Source organism: Mugil cephalus, chromosome 4, assembly GCF_022458985.1.
Source record: "Mugil cephalus isolate CIBA_MC_2020 chromosome 4, CIBA_Mcephalus_1.1, whole genome shotgun sequence".
Taxonomy (NCBI): Eukaryota; Metazoa; Chordata; class Actinopteri; order Mugiliformes; family Mugilidae; genus Mugil; species Mugil cephalus.
The window spans coordinates 7,637,612-7,654,368 of NC_061773.1; the positions used below are offsets into that span (position 1 = coordinate 7,637,612).

Here is a 16,757-nt window from a genome sequence, read left to right on the forward strand (position 1 = left end):
TTTCTGCCAAAAATAAGAGCGTCATGAACAAACACGCAAAATGTATGATTTGAAGATACGACACAGGCTTTGCTTTCATAATTTGCCTGTTCACACTAAAAACAACTACAGTTGCACAAAGCCACATTTCATACAGAACACACCAGCCCTAAGATGCCTATCAGCAGTCCTTTGAAATGTTTTCTGATACAATCTCCAAAGTGCTACTACTGATAAATGTGTTCCTGGTTAAATCCCAACTTAAAAACATCTTTGAACTTCACATTTACTTTCTTTTCACCACGGTACATTTCATCTATACCATCTAATGTATTCAAATATGTTGGTCCACGAGACATAAACTGGAAAGAAAATAGAGTCATAGGTGGGATCGCAACAGTATGTGACATTAAATATAGGTGGCTGTGGTTTCCTGTGAAAAGCAGCTTGTGTACAGTACGTCGGCCCCTGCTTCTAGTACGAAGTAGTGAAGGAAGTTAAAAACAGAAGTATGTAAGAACCAGGAGCCAAAGCTAACAGCAGGAGAAGGGAATACAAACTGCTGCCTGGTAGAGACGGATGATTCAAAATGACTTCCCCAATGTCGCAACTTGCAAAATGTATTTTTGTACCTTCACTGTGTAAGTCTTAAACAATTCATGTGTTAAATGTGGCCCCTTTCCACTGTGATGCAACACTGATATCTTGCTTCATGCCCACAAGTGTCACATGCAACGTCTAAATCCGTTCCGACTTTAGTTCAGAGGAAAGAAAGTAACTATTGTCGATATTAATGCGTCAATTATTAAAACTTTATTAAAATAGAATTATTTTACTCACGTTAACAAAATACAACATGAGCGTCTCCTTCTGTTACTCATTCCTTAATTACCTCATGTTACTCTAGTTCAGATCAGGCACTTACAACTTCTGATGCACTCGACAATCTAACACGATCAAATAGATACGGAAGCAAAATCTTTTTTTGGAACTACAGTGATCACTTAAAAACAGACTTTGATGGTTTGTCAGCAAACAGGATAAGATGTGCTTCCCAGTTTTCTTTTCGGAGAGAAGTGGTGAAAGTTGTGTCGAGCCAAGCGAGACACATCTGAAATCTGGTCACGGTTACCAGACACTTTGAGCCCAGACAGATCCTGAAAAATAAATAAAACCATTGTTTTATCTGTGCCATGTGCTGGTCTCTCCAAAAGTATGTTGATAGTAGAGACTAGTGTAGCTTTATATACAGTTTATCAGTACACTTAGCGGGCACTAAGTGTGATGGCTGCTTCCATCATTATAATGTCACAGTTAAAGTCATGACAATGGGTTAAATTAGTCACCTTCACAGGGTTTCCTAAATACCTGCCATGTGTATAAAGGGTAAACTACAGCCTCTATGAACACATAAGTTGTCAGCGTCCCACCTCCAGTTCGTCGTTGACGCTCTTTGTGTTGAGACTGCTCCGTAGATCAAGGCTGCTGGTTGGTGTCAGGATGCCCTGACCTGAGTTTGACCAGCCTGAGAGACAGTGCTGGACAGGAACAAAGACATACATGAAGATGATGACAATTTACATATAAATATGCACCTAAAATGTCAAAAATTCACAGATGGAAAATTGCATGGCCCATTAGCTATACCCATTTATACTTTTAGAAGGAGAGTGCGTCAGTGGTGGAGTCCATCCTGGACAGGGAGTCGGTCAATTACAGAACCGACACAAAGACAGATAATGACATCCACACCTACAGGCAATTAAGAACCACCGCTCAAACTGAAGCAGGCAAGTAGAAAACATGCAAACTCCATTCTCTAAGATAACAGCTAGCCAGTAAGTGGAAACCCAGAACCCTACTGCTGTGAGACAAGGGGGTCATCAATCAGATGGTTTAAGGTCATTTGACTTCATCTGTTACTCACCGATGGTAACCCCAAACTGTCAGAAGGGTTAAAGCTGCATCGCCGATGAGCTTTGTACTTGTGAGGTGGCAAAATGTTGGCAAGAGGAATGCTGACCCTTAGAAACAGAAAACAGAGTAAGAACTCTACAGAAATGTGCTCTTGGGTGATAAAAATGTTCCCGACATCATATATTTTGTAATGCTGTTCATACAAATGAACGTCTCTAATGTCTCTGGTTGTGTTAAACAGGACAGACCTATACTGTCACATTATGGTGCATCAATTGATGCAAACATCAATATCTCAACTGGATTTCTAGAAAACTGGACATAACCTGTTAACTCTTTATAACCTGGATAACACCTGAAATTACCACAGTGAAAACAGATTTTATCCATATCAATCTCCTGGGCCCTCATTGATAGAAACAACTTATGATGAATTTTAATCCTAATAATGACAAAAAAAAAAACAAAAAAAAAACACATACACATACACATAGTTATTTATGAAATGTTATGTGGTCAAAGATTAGTGATTGTTCTGATGGTTATGAAGAAGTGTCGCATTTTCTGACATGCCAACAGTGGCTTTGAGCTGCATGAGTTTCATGAACAATCTGCAATGAATTCTCAGTTAAAAGTACAAATATTGATAATGACTCATACTGTAATAACTTCAATGTAATAAAACTGAGGATGTCCGATATTAACAGCTGTTAGCAGACTAACAGCTAATGGCTTGGGTGATTTCACTGTCGGTTGCGCATCTGTATCTGCATACAAGGCACATTACTTTGTAGAAATTTAATTTAACAAACACTGAGACACTTTGCATCCGGACTGAGACACTTAAAATGTACATATATATATATATCTCATGTCTGTGATGGTAGATTGGCTGTATATTTTTAGAATATTTTCTTGTAATTACTACCTTATTCTTACACTACACTAGTTTTTTATTTTTTATCTTATTCTATTTTTTCTCCTTGATTCCTTACTCTTATGTCTATGTCTTGTCACATTAATGTTCTCTGTTTGCTTGAGACTGAGACTTGGACAAAACAATTTCCCTGTGGGGATCAATAAAGTGATCTTGAATCTTGAATTTATTTTTGGCTGATATCCAATAGCCCACATCATCCAATTTTTTTTTTTTAGCCCAGACTAATTTTAGGTAGCAAGCAACCTGTTAGCCACACTAGCTACACTCTGTTGTTGTTTTGGCTACGAGTGCGATTTGATAAGATCATCTATCGCGCGCCAGTAAATGTCACACACAAACCCCACAAACAGCAGCAGCAGGAGCACGCAGCAGCACAATAATGATATGAAAAAAAACATGAGATCATAACGTAATAACAGCTTTGTGCATAGTGCAATACTGTAATAACTTATTAAATTATCAGCCTTACTGGTGCCGCTCCAAATATAATAACAGCTCATAATGTAATGGCTCTTATTGTGAGAAAAGTGTTGCATTATAATCATTTTTACCTCTGTGATTCCTGGGCAGGGGTGAAAGGAAACGCTTTCACCTCTGTCTCTCTGTCTGTCTGATGCTACAAGGAAGATAAGCACATACCGAAAACGAAAATGCACTAGGGGAAGAGGTCTGTGTTTGACTATAATTTGTACATAGGTGGCACGACAGTAACCAACTCAAAAGTCGGCAGGAGAAGGAAAGGAGGGGGACTGCAGTTCATTTATCTTAAAAGAGCATTGTTTTTGTTACAATAAATGCAGGACACAATTATAAGTTAGCACTATTTCCTTCCTTGTTATATAAACACAGAAGTAACAGGGTGGACCTCATGTCAGTGAAAAACACATTTCTATTTCAACATTTACATGAACATTAAAATTATAAACACTAATTTCAATACTAAAATAACAATTAATCATTTTTGTTACCATTACCATTTAACCCAGTCCCATCCAACCACCCATCCTCACACACAAGCAAAAACAGATCTCAAAAGGAATCCATTCAACACTGACATTATAGAACTTCAATAACAAACAGCAGGGGGCATTGTGCCCCCTACCCCGAAGGGTCAGACAAAGAACTTTTCTGGAGACCCTGAATAGAGAAGAAGAACAAGAGTCCGTGTACCCAGCCTGAACTGTTACCAGAGCCCCACCTAGAAGCCAGCCCTGGGGGTGGCGCTCATCGGCGAGTGGCTGGTTGCTGGGGGCTGGGCCTTCGCTCATGGGGTCCGGCCGGGCCCAGCCTGAACTGGATGCACGGGCTCGTCTCCCTGTGGGCTCACCACCCACAGGAGCATGAAGGATCTGGTGCATTGTCGATCAAGCAGAAGACCAAGATGGAGGCCTTGGCGGTCTGATCCTGGGTTATGGAAGCTGGCTCTTGGAACATGGAATGTCACCTGTCTGGCAGGGAAGGAGCCGGAGCTTGTGAAGGAGGTCGAGCACTATTGACTAGATATAGTCGGCCTTACCTTGACAAATAGCGTTTTTCCTCTGGAGCCCAAGTCCTTAAGAGGGGTTGGACCCTCTTCTTAGCTAGAGTTGCACCACATGACAGGTGGAGCGCTGGGCTTTTGTGCTTGCCCTCAGACTCTCTGCTTGCATGTTGGGGTTCTCCCGGGTGGACAAAAAGGGTTGCTTCCCTGCAGTTCAGGGAATGGGTCCTGACTGTTGTTTGCGCTTATGCGTATGCACTTGAGTACCCACCCTTTTTGGAGACCCTGGATTGCGGCCCGACTGGATAGCGCCATGACTGGGGACTCCACTGTCCTGCTCGCGCACTTTAATGCTCACATGGGAAATGACAGCACGACCTGGAGTGATTGGGAGGAACGGCCTGCCTGATCTGAACCCGAGCGGTGTTCAGTTATTGGACTTCTGTGCGAGTCACAGTCGGTCTAACTCCTATTCTGGACACTTGGGTGAAGATCACCACCTGGTAGTGAGTTTGATCAGATGGCAGGCAGCAGATGTATAGTTAGAGTCTGCTGGGAATGTATCGTGGAAGAACCTGTCAAGATGGTCTTGTACTCCCACCTCCGACAGAGCTTCAACCACTTCCCAGGAGCAGTGGGGGGCATTGAGTCCAAACAGGCCGTGTTCTGCTCCACCATTGTCGAGGTGGTTGTTGTGAGGTGAGGCGATAAACGCTGAATCCACCAGCAGACCCCAAAGGTGAAGAGAGCCATCAGGCTGAAGAAGGAGGCCTACAGGGCATGTTTGCTCTGCGGGTCTCCAGAAGCAGCTGGTGGGTACTGGATGGCTAAGTGTACCGTGGCAAGGGTAGTCGCCAAGGCAAAAACTCAGGTGTGGGAGGAGTTCGGTGAGGCTACGGAAGAAGTCTATCGTCTATCGCTCTGAAAAAGTTCTGGCAAACCCCACCGTTTTCAGTGGGGACAGGAAGCTACTGACATTAACTAGGGCTATTGTTGAGCGGTGGAAGGAATGGCTCTATGACCTTTGAACCTCAAATTGAGGAGGAACAATGCATTGTTTGTTCCAGACATGGAACCATCCACATGTGTTTTTTGGATTTTTAGAAGACTTATGAACATGTTCCCAGAAGCATCCTGTAGGAGTTCTCCGAGAGTTTGGGGTGGATGGCCGCTGGCTAAGGGCCATTCAGTCCCTGTAGGAAAGGAGCATGTAGTAAGCCGGACCTGTTCCCGGTGAGAGTTGGATTCCACCAGGGCTGCCCTTTGTCACCGGTTCTGTTCATGACTTTTATGGACCAGGGTGAGCAAATGAAAAATGTATCCAATGTCAAGTGTCTTTGATAAAGCGCTGTATAAAACTGTTGCCTTATGATAATGCAGAGGTTTTCTCACAAGAAGAGCCATTATTATATTATGAGCTGTTATTACATTATGTGCGACACCAGAAAGACTCATAATGTAATGTTAGTACATTATTACATTATGTGCAAAGCTGTTATTACGTTATTTCGTGATTTTTTAACTCTTACAGTAAAGATGTCACACACATATATAGATACTATATATCTCATCAAACAGTAACATTTTGGACCAAAGACACCCGATTTTGTCTAAGTGACCATACAAGAGGCTAACAATGCAAATGGTTACATGACGAGATAATCCATTAGTATTTATAAAACAAGATAACTTCTAGCAAATACTTTTCACAAAACAGGAGTGAATCCAATTAGACTATTACTATTATTATTGGAAGCTATAACAGATTTCAATGTAAAACACAAAGGCACCACACGCTGCCTTGCAACCTGATATAACCTTTCAATATAAAGGATCAAATTTACCATATCTGTCATTTTTCACAAAATGATGATATCTAAGTAAATTTAAAAAAAAAAGATTGGACAGAACAAAATAACCCAGACCTAGATCTCAGCTGATTCCTACATTTACATGAGAGCATGTCAAATTACAAAAAAATTAGAATGTCTTTCATCCTTGTTTCAGTGGTTTCAAAATGTAGTTAAGTGGATATCATCAGTACCTGATGAGAGCTGGTTCAGCAGTCGAGTGAGGGTGGGAGGATTTGTGCCTTTTGCACACAGGACAGCACTCCCGAGAATGAAGCGGGACGGCAAACAGTCTGCTGTTAATTCTGTAAGAAAATGTGCCTGGGACAAAGTGAGCAAGCAGAGACAAGTGTTATTTCATCTGGGACGAAAGAAAAATGTGAGTGGCTTGTTCAAACAAATGACCACTCTCACATTGATGAGTGTCCGTGTCAGTCTCTGGGTCATCCTTGTCCGTTAGCAGTGTGGGGACTGGATGGTGCTCCTCAGAAAATCTATGAGGAGAGTCAACTAATTGTCATTTAATGAGGCCATAGTAAGTCACTTGAAGACTTGAAACATGGTATCATTCACAAGTGCACTCACTCTGCTTGTGTGCTGTGGACACACTCATCTTTATTTAAAGATCGAAACATGTATAGATCATTGAAGAACTCATCAGAGCGCTCTACCAAGGAGTCTTCGGTATCAAGAACACCTAACAGGAAAATAAAACATCAACTGTTAAGTTTGTTTGATAATTATGTTTGTCATACGGACTATTAAGACGTACCTGCTATCCAGTCATATCCCAGTAAGGGTGGCAATCGATGCCTGTCAGAGGTCAGTGCATCTTCACAGTCATCAGACTGAAATGTGACTCGATTGTGCACTTCCCTCTGTAAAAGAGCAAAAACAAATTAATTTGGAAAGAGCCGTGTCTTCTCACATACCATGTGGTGAAATCATTTAAAGGTCAAGGCTTTTTTCAGAGCACTGCAATGTCAGCACAAAATTTATTCCCCTGAATAAGGTCTTATACTTCCTTAATGGCTGTGAGAACTATGAATAGTAAATTGGGAATTGGGAAACATCCTTAACGTATCTGCTTCAAAGATTATGCTGAAAATTTTCTAAGGCAGACGAATAATCTTTTTGTTTCTCTTAACATAACAATGTGGCTGAGATGAATGTAAGGAGCCCACCTGCCCTCTTATTTACTTTACTTTATGAGATACGGTAACGGAGATTTAGGGAAAAGGGCTGATGTTCCTTTGCTTACCTGTCCTTTGCTGTGATTTACTAGGCAGGCCTTGGGGTTGAATGGCCTTGTGTCCTGCAGTCTGTTGTCAACGTGAGGATGTGTGTGGCTGCCTTTGAAGAAGTCTGAAGGCGTTCCGCGTTCAGCAGTTCCTGTTCTGTATTTCGAGGTCAAAGCGGGTGTGGAAATAGTCGCCTGAAAGTCTGATTATACAATATGCAAAGTTAAAGGGTAATAGCAGAAACAGATCACTCCAACTTAAAAGATTAGGTTGACATCAGCTGAAATGTATTACTTTGTGGTAAATGTTTAATAAGCCTGCAAGTGCCTTTGTTGCCCTGGTAATCACCTATTTTAGGATTAGATTTTAGTCTTTGCATAAAATCACTAAATGGTCTAGCTCCACCTTATCTTTCAGATCTCCTGCAGCCACACGTCCCATTAAAGCCACTTACTCATTCTGGTCAGTTGAATCGACATTGAATTGTCACAAGATGGTCAGTGTTATCCACTTCAATTGTGAGTGGTCATAATGTTATGCCTGATCAGTGGGCAGTAGGCAGGCCCAGACCCTGGCCATTTCTAAATAAAATGACATTGACAATTGACTGTAATTTTATTTATTTATTTTTCCCTTGAAAGAGGCGCTGACAAAATAACTTCTAACTTATTGTTTAGCTGGTAAACTCTTTCATGGCTTCACTGATAAGCTTCATGTGGCAGTTTGCTCCGCCCACTTCAACAACCTCAGACCAATTACACAGTTACGTGTCAGCAGCATGTAACTGGGTTGCAGTGCTGCAGCAACAATGTAAGATTATTCTGACTGGATGTATAACATTACAGTAGCTTCTGTAGCTTTCCATCTATAATTTTATTATATGACCCCAGCTCCGCATTCACTGCATTTTTTGAGTTTAATGTTATACTCAGGTGTATAAAGGAGTTGAACGTGGATGAGCAACTTCATCCAAGTATAAAAAGTATGCCTTCATTGTGATTTGGTGAACAATATCGCATTGTAGCTGCGTTCTTTAGTGCAGAGTTTTAAAAACAAAAAAAAAAATAAATGAAGACATGTTTGGACGAACACACCCGTCTTGTTTTGTAGCTAACTGAGATGATATCTGCAGACTTATCTCGTGCTGCTGGCCTCGCGTAAACAAGCCATTTAGTTACCGGTAAATCTCCCGGTGGATTTGGAGAGGGCTGCCCTGGCAGGACCGCGGTCTGCGTCGGTCAGAGTCACCATCTCCCCAGTCTCCTCTACTTCATCTTCTGTTTCCCTCTTGCGGTTCTCGGTGCAGCTACTCAGCCGCTCAAGTTTCTGTTTCTGCACCATCAACTGGTTCATTAAGTGTTTGTTACGCTCTCGCAAAACGTCCAAACGATCCACGGACATTTTTCAAAAATACATGCAATTAAAATTAAAGTCTTGTATCTGAAGGTGAGACAAACACGGGAAGTTTCAGGTTCTTTTGTGCTTCAAAACCATGTATATGGTTCAAAACAGTCTCCGCCATTAGCTCCATGACGACGCATCGACAGAAGTAATTTCATTGGCTGTGAACCTTGTACCCACAATGCATTGCAAGCTTCTTCAGATTTTCTTAAAGTGACAGGCACCCGTTTTATTTGAGCTACAGTACAGAGTGCTGACCATCGGGTGGCGCTGTGTACTTTTAATTACCGATGCGACTGTATCGTACAAGTACAAATGACACTGATTAGTTCATAATGATGGTTGAAGAATATATAAGAAAACTCCGTTGCGTGCTGGTTACAGTGTCAAAAGATATCTATATAATATAATGTGTCACAGTATTTGTTTTGCCTGTTCACCTGTCTTGTCGTCCAGGATTCTGTGTTGCTGGTGCCGTTCATTGAGTGATTGAGCACACCTGCATGAGACTGAGGGTTGGGCGTAGATAAGTGGCTCATTTCTCCCCGCTCATGCTTTCATTTCTTGTTTTTGTCATGAATAAACATAACCTTTTCTTTGGCATTTAATCGAGCTTTGCATTCCTCATTATGTCATGAGCTGGTTGTACAAATATATATATTTCTCTTGCTTCTCAGTTCCAACAGAATGACATTACACTGTGCACATTTATCTTTGCCATAAAAGATTCCCCAAAACAAGATTTTTTCTTTACACATTTTTTGAGTTAGTCCTACATTTACAACTTTGCAACTAAGTGCAATGCACATAATAACAGACAATTTATTGATCATAACAAGTTTTAATTTATTGATCATAACAACAACAAATTTAAATAAAATCTGTACTGCCTCTTCCTTTAATGTTGAAAGTGAAGTCCTGTAAAAAAAGGTTAGAGTGAGTGAAGCCTTGTGTATATTTATGTTTTTGAGTAAATGTACTCTCCCTTATGTATGTAACTCTCCATTGCTAATTGACAGACTGAAGCACTATGAATAATATAGACCACACTCTTCTGTACTATCTATATCTTGACTTTTCAAACTAATTTATTAAGCCCTTCACAAATATGTTCCAAGGAACAGATGAAAATCACAAACCTGGCAAAATATAGTTTATAAATTACACAAAAAGATTAAATGCTGCAATAAATCCCAAAGGGAAAAAAACACGATAACAAACCTTCAAAGCCTCCTACTTGAACTTAAACAGTATCACCAGAGCTTCAAAGAAAACAAGGACAAAAATACTCCCATGCAAACCGTATTAGGTATAAAAGAAAGGCAGACTGTTTAGAGGAAACTCCTACACAGAGCACTACAAGAGGTGCCAGAACAAAACAATGAAACGTCATACAGTCGCAACTGAAGCTCATTCTTTTCGTGATCAGTTTATGTTCAAATCTTCAAAAGCTCGCAATAAAAGATTAAAAAGCGCAGATTTATGCATGGAGAAACTCAGTTAATGATAACTCCTAAACCATCAGAAGATAAATGCAACTGTGTCTACCCACGGCCGGAAAACTCCCAATCCACTTCTAAGTCTGGCATCCTTCACGTCGGTAGGGAGGAAACAGGTCACACGAGAAAGATCCCAAACCTGAACATCTTCATCTTCATCTCCACTTTTCACTGACACTGACAGAGAGGTCCTCCTTTAACCACATATTTATTTCCAGTAGTAGCCTACTGCATTATATGGAGAAGTTTTTTTATTTTTTATTTTATTTTATTTATTTATTTATTTATTTACATAGTTTTGTGCATTAAATGCTGCAATAAATCTCAAAGGGGGAAAAACACTGTCTTTTGAAAAACAGCTAGGAAAGAATATTTCAACACATTTCAATATGACGCAGCACTACCACTCACCACCACCTCAGGATGATAAGCTTGTGTAACAGTGCATTAAGTAGTTGCACTGTATTTGATCTCTGGCAAAAAAACAAAAAAACAAAAGAAACAAAAACAGCCACTAAATGCACAGTTACATGAGACATCAGATGTTGTCATCCAATAAAGAAGCTGTTTGGTGTGTATGGTCAACACAAACCTGGATTAACCAATGTTTCTACCTATTTACAATACACTCATAGAGGATCAGTTAAAAAAAAAATAGGTAAACAATTTATTTCACATTCAACTGACACTACAGGACATTATTTGTGCTTCAAGCAATCTACGGTGTCCAATACTCATGTACTTCACTACTTGCTGCAGGAGACTTCACAAGACTTTTTTCAGTCAGAAAGTGTTAATATCCTCTCTTCTATCCACTCTTCTAGGGTGACAGGACAAACAACAAGGGAACTGGTGCGCTGCAGGGTTTTAATATTGTACCTGAAGTTTCAATGGCGCATTCTGTTCATGTCACTCCCCTCCTGTGAGTTGAAGGTATTTGATCTGACTTTATTTCTGCACACAGGGATAATTTTCATTTCTAGTTTTGCTGTTGAAGTACAACCTGTATGTATCCGTCTTCTGCTGGCCTGATGGTGATGGCTTATTTACATTAAACCTGTCCATCCGTGCTAGCGCTAATGACAGTGTTGCAGATGTTGCAGGGTCGCAGCCATAATCATATGCCTGGTCCCCCACGGAGCGAATGGTGTGGAACTGCGTGGGCGAGCTGCTGATCAGTATTCTGGTCACGGCTGGTTTGCATTGAGAGCTGCCCAGGCCAGTCCCGTATGATTAGCTGACCACAGTAGTGTGGAGTTGCACCCTATTATCATTAAACAGTGCCAGTCATGAAGCCATATACTCCTCCCTGTCTATCTAATTACACCCCCACTGTGGGCTCCAAGCAATTACTGCCTGCCGCCAGAACGCTTCATCGTTCATTAGGCACAGATAACGGACACATCAAAAACAAAAACAAAAGAAAATGTGAAATTTCTTTCCTGCTGAACAACAAGAAGACCACACGAGCTGAGATTTTTTGGTGTCTTTATTGCAAATAATCGAATGGTGGTGTGATTATTGGAAAATAATAAATCATTTGGACGTGGTCAGGAGGAACATGTTATGCTTTTGTGTTCTTTCCTGTCCACGCTCACTCTCCCCACATGCAAGTAGGGCAGTCTGGTCTGGGTCTTCCTCTAACTCAGGTCAACTACCAGACACCTGGTTTCTGCACAATGTCCAAGCTGCACTCTTCTGAGCAGAGACCTCAGCTGTAGTAACTGGAATCTGGTGTTCACACTCTAACTCTCTTATAACCACCACGGCCACTGTGGCCTCCAGCTTCCAGTTGTTTCTTCAGTCTCTGTCACTTCTCGGTCTTTTTATGCTCGTTCTCCCTGATGTTACCGTCAGCCGGAATCGCCTGATCTATCTCTACTGGCTTCTTTAGCTTCTTGTGTCTTGTTGGTTTGCCAGCAGCTGCCTACCTGTCTAAAACTTGAAGTGGTGGTGTGTTCAGCTGGGCCGCAGCGACATGTAACCCAGATTTGGCGCAGATGTTCCTGTCCACTACCAGCCACTTGGTTATGTTCGGTACTAGGAGTGTGCAAAACATGTAGGATTTGTATTTCTATTTGTTTAGGGGAAAAAAGTATTTGTGTTCAAAATAGGTGTAAAAATCTATTTTCTTTTGCATGTACGTGTACTTCTAAAAATGAGAATTCTTTAATTAGCCATTATAATAACTATGGATGCATATGCAATGAAGGGGCAGAACATGACTGTATAGATGATTTGATTAGTGGTTTGGTTAGTGGTTTGGTTAATGGTTTGGTTAATGGTTTGGTTAGTGGTTTGGTTAATAGTTTGGTTAGTGGTTCGATCAGCAGATTGTGTCACATGCGAATGGGTAGATGTGTCTGTGACTGTAAAGCGTTTTGAGTAGGTAGAAAAGCGCTACATAAAAGTGACCAATTACCATTTACCATTACCAGTAGACAACAGTCTGAATTATTGAGCACCTAACAGACGAATGATCACATGAGAGAACCTGACTACAAACGTCTCAATACTAATGTAACGAATAATCTCCTGGACAAACTCCACTTACCAAAAGTTATATGTTGCCTCTGCAACCTGGTGAAGGTAAAAAGAAATCTATTCAACAAAAATAGTGACACAAAATAGTGATAGTGTTTGGTCCAGTCAGAGCCTCCTCAGATACAGACTCCTGAACGTCGCTCAGTCCAGGCCAGACGCACAAATATTCACTGCAGTCACATGAAGAAAGGCAGCTTTTTGATAGGATGTTTTTCTTGTTCTTCTTGTTTAAAACTATTTGTTCAAAATAAGTATTTGTTAAAAAAAAAAAAACACGTTATTTGTGCCTTTCCAAAAGCCGTATTCAGGTTCCACTCCACCCCTACTTGGTACACGTTGCTATTAGACTATTTCAGGCGTAGCATACATGCACTCTTCCACTATGGATCTGGCACTAAGAGCTTGTTCGCCTTCTGCCCAGATCTGTCTCTACTATTCCACCAGATAACCTGAAGAGAAACGGTGTAGAGGCTGGTGACTTAGATCTTATTGAGCTGGTTTCTCAGCACCTGTCTTACCCTCTGGACATATTGAGCTGTGGCACCCGTGGAGCTTTGGAACATCTATGTTATTTTGCTTGTGTGTGTCTGCTAACCTACTAACCTTCTGGTTACTGCACTGCTTCAGTCCTAATCACCATTCTCCTCTTGGCCAATGCATGGCCACACTTTTTGAGTCTAAATGACGTATTGATGTCCTCGCTGTAAATCCTGGCGAGGGGAATCAGTGAAGTTAACGTTTCATTAGGCTTTGATGTGCAGCTTGATTTCATCCGTGTATAAGAGATTTGAGACTTGGTATCCATACCCACTTGCAATTGGCTGCACGGTGCTATTGTTGTTATTAGTTCTCAGCATTTATTGTCCAGTTACAGATGTTTAGATGAAAAAGCTGTTGATGATGAATGATGACCAAAATTAATTTTTATTCTGTTGGTAAATTATCAATTTTAAACACAACTGGCTGCATTTTGAGGACTGGAAATAGCTTTTTAGTGTTAGTTGATTGTCTATAATGGCACAAAAATAAAATAGACGATTTTAGCTTCCTCATGGTGCATATAACACATATAACACACATCAAAACACCACACATGACTGACACATTTACCATATGAATGACTTGTATCAGCTCACACCTAAATCCACCAGTACTTATTTTCCAGTGTTTTTGTTTCCTGAGTTTTTCAGGGTCACTTGCAGCTCAGCCACCATCAATTCTGACTCAAGGACAGGGTGAAGGACACATTAAGACAAAGCCGTAAAATTATATTCACGCCGACTTGTTGGATCTGTTCGGTTCAAACCAAGATCCCACTGAGTAAATATTGTTTTAAATCAAATGTCTCAGAGTTTCATTGTGCGCGCAGGAAAAGAAGCTGGACATGACTTTAAAAAGCATGCCAGTTAAAACATAATTTCGACAGTTGTCTTGAGTTGAGCAATAGCCCTGGGAAACCAGAGTTCACGGTTGTACAAACCACACTGTGTGAAGCTTTGAAGAGAAAATGTGGCACCACCACATGGTCCACCGCTTGCAGCCACCTCCGCCTCTTTATCTGATCTGAGAAGTCTTTTGACTCCCCAGTTGAAGAGTGACCGTCGGGCCGTGGGATTATGAGAAAGCAAAGGAAATTAAGTCAGAGCCAAGGTACACATCAGACCTGCATAATCTGAAGTGCATTGTGCATGGGTGGGACCGAGTGTTTTGTTCCTTAAAAAAAAACATAAGGCATTTGTCCTTTTCAATAGCAGCAGTGTCTTCCAACAAAGGTTTTTTTATGAATATTTTCCCAGAAGCAGGTATCGCCACATAAATAAGACTGAGATTCTGACAAAGCGCAAGAAGATATTGTAATTTCAGTTGACGGAGAGAGAGTGGAGGGTCTGACAGAAGGGGTGACCAAAAGGATTGGCGAGGGAAGTGTTTTTTGCTGATAAAGGAAAGGAAAACGGGTCGATTGTCTCATACCGCTCAAGCGATAGTGCTGGATGCCATTAAGATAAGGAGGATTAGACCTGCCACAATGCTGTCCCAGCTGCTACGACATGACCGACAGGTGGGGAGTAAAAGCTAGGAGGCTGTTTTTCATTTATTTTTTTTGTTACTACCTGCCAGTGACCAAAGAAACTGATGCAGTGGCGTTGATGTGATGATAGAGTGTGAGAGGAAATCCAAGCAACTGTCACCATAAACAACTCTGTTGAAATAAATTGGTATTGGTTAAAGAAACATGCAATATTTGAAGATGGCATAATCCTTATTTAATCTGAACGTTTAGATACAGAAATATTTTAAGAGCAACACAATCAGCTTGAATAAATAACTATATAACAGCTAAAGAGCATGATTTAGGAGAGGTCAGCTCTTCCTAGCCTCCCAGCTAGTAGTAGCTCTTCTGGTTTTCCTGAACAGTTGTTTCCTTTCACAGAAGTGTGAAAGGAAACAAGGATTTATTTTGTATTTCAAAAAACAAAAAAAAAAAATAATTTAGAAACTTGCAACTATCGTCACTGAATGTGACAGAATAAAAACTACACCATTCATAAAAAAGTAATAATGAGATAAATAGCAGTACTTTATTTTTATTTAAATTCTTCTTCTTCATCAGCCTGGAGATGGACTGTTTGATGTATTTTGGTAACACACTTAAATACAGATACTAGAGTTGTTTATTTTAAACCAGAAAGTCTTCGTGCTGCTCTCACAGCTCCCACTTGTGTTATTGTTTTAAGACTATTTCCGGACAGTTTTACGACTGTTTGACAGTATTTGTTCTTATTACTATCTCCGGCATGCTACCGATAATATTCACAGTCCAGAGGAGGAAAATGTTCCAACCTTAATATACTTTTTTATATTGTTGCAAGTTAATTGTGATTCATAAGCACAGCACTTATGCAAATAACACAGATGTACAGAAAGAGAAAAACAACACCAGTGCAGAAAATCAGGGCCTGCAGAACTGCCTTTTTTCACTTCCATTATCCCCGAAGCTATTATGCCCTGCCATGCTCACGCTTTGTGTGGGGAACGAATAAACCAGACAGAAGGAGCCATGTTTTGGACACTTGTATTTCAACTTGTGCTCTCTGTGATCTAATGGATGCTGATTTGTGAGACGAGGACAGAGAACATGCGGTTTGCTTCACGTTCGGTTCCTCAGAGTTCGTCTGCAGAGGGACCTCATTTTGGGGCTTTTATGTCGGCGCTGTGCTTAATGGCCTGTGTGCCTTCTCAGGGGCCTATTAAACACAAGCATTAAATCAAGAGAGGAGGAACATAGTTAATCACAGCTTTTGTTTCAGGCTGAAGGAAGACGATGAATCTAGCTGAACGCCAGCAAGCTGACAAGGAGCGTGTAAGAGCAGCCAACAACGTCATGTAGGGCTGTCACAGACCCAACGCCGTTCTCCCCACCAACCTGCTCCTCTTTAAGGTAACCATCCACATACATCAGACATGCACATGTAAAAACAGACACATGGAAGATGAAGACACCGCAGCATTTTTATTTATTTATTTATTTATTTTTGCTCAAAATTCTGTGGTTTTAAATGTTGCAATTAAAAGCTACAATATTCTAAGCTGGTTAAGCTCTTGCCGACTGCTGGCCTAATCCAACAGCATTTAACACAGGACGTAATTAATAGAGGGGAGAATGTAAATCCATGATTGCTACCATTGTCACACTGCAAACCAGAAGAAGAAGTAGAAACGTGCAACTGTGCGTTCAGCGCTTTTCAATGAATTCATCTACAATGAGAACATGCATCGGTTCCAGCCAAAGAAAACATGGTACCACTAGGCCCTTATTATGTAACGCGTGATTTCTTATCAGTTTTTAGTTGAGTCCATTTTTATTCCAAAATACATGAACTGTCGACCTGCGACAACAACAGCATC

General features: G+C 40.8%; 1 protein-coding gene across 1 annotated transcript; it reads right to left on the minus strand.

Annotated features, from left to right (window-relative positions):
* Positions 1-769: 769 nt before the first annotated feature.
* On the minus strand, positions 770-8,957 carry LOC125007049 (migration and invasion inhibitory protein). Its single transcript, XM_047583615.1, has 9 exons — positions 8,586-8,957; positions 7,428-7,609; positions 6,939-7,044; positions 6,752-6,863; positions 6,581-6,660; positions 6,361-6,487; positions 1,907-2,003; positions 1,410-1,517; positions 770-1,136 (listed from the first exon to the last, which is right to left on the minus strand). Exons 1-9 carry the CDS (start codon positions 8,806-8,808, stop codon positions 1,008-1,010), a joined length of 1,164 nt encoding a protein of 387 aa, XP_047439571.1. The 5' UTR covers positions 8,809-8,957; the 3' UTR covers positions 770-1,007.
* Positions 8,958-16,757: the final 7,800 nt, after the last annotated feature.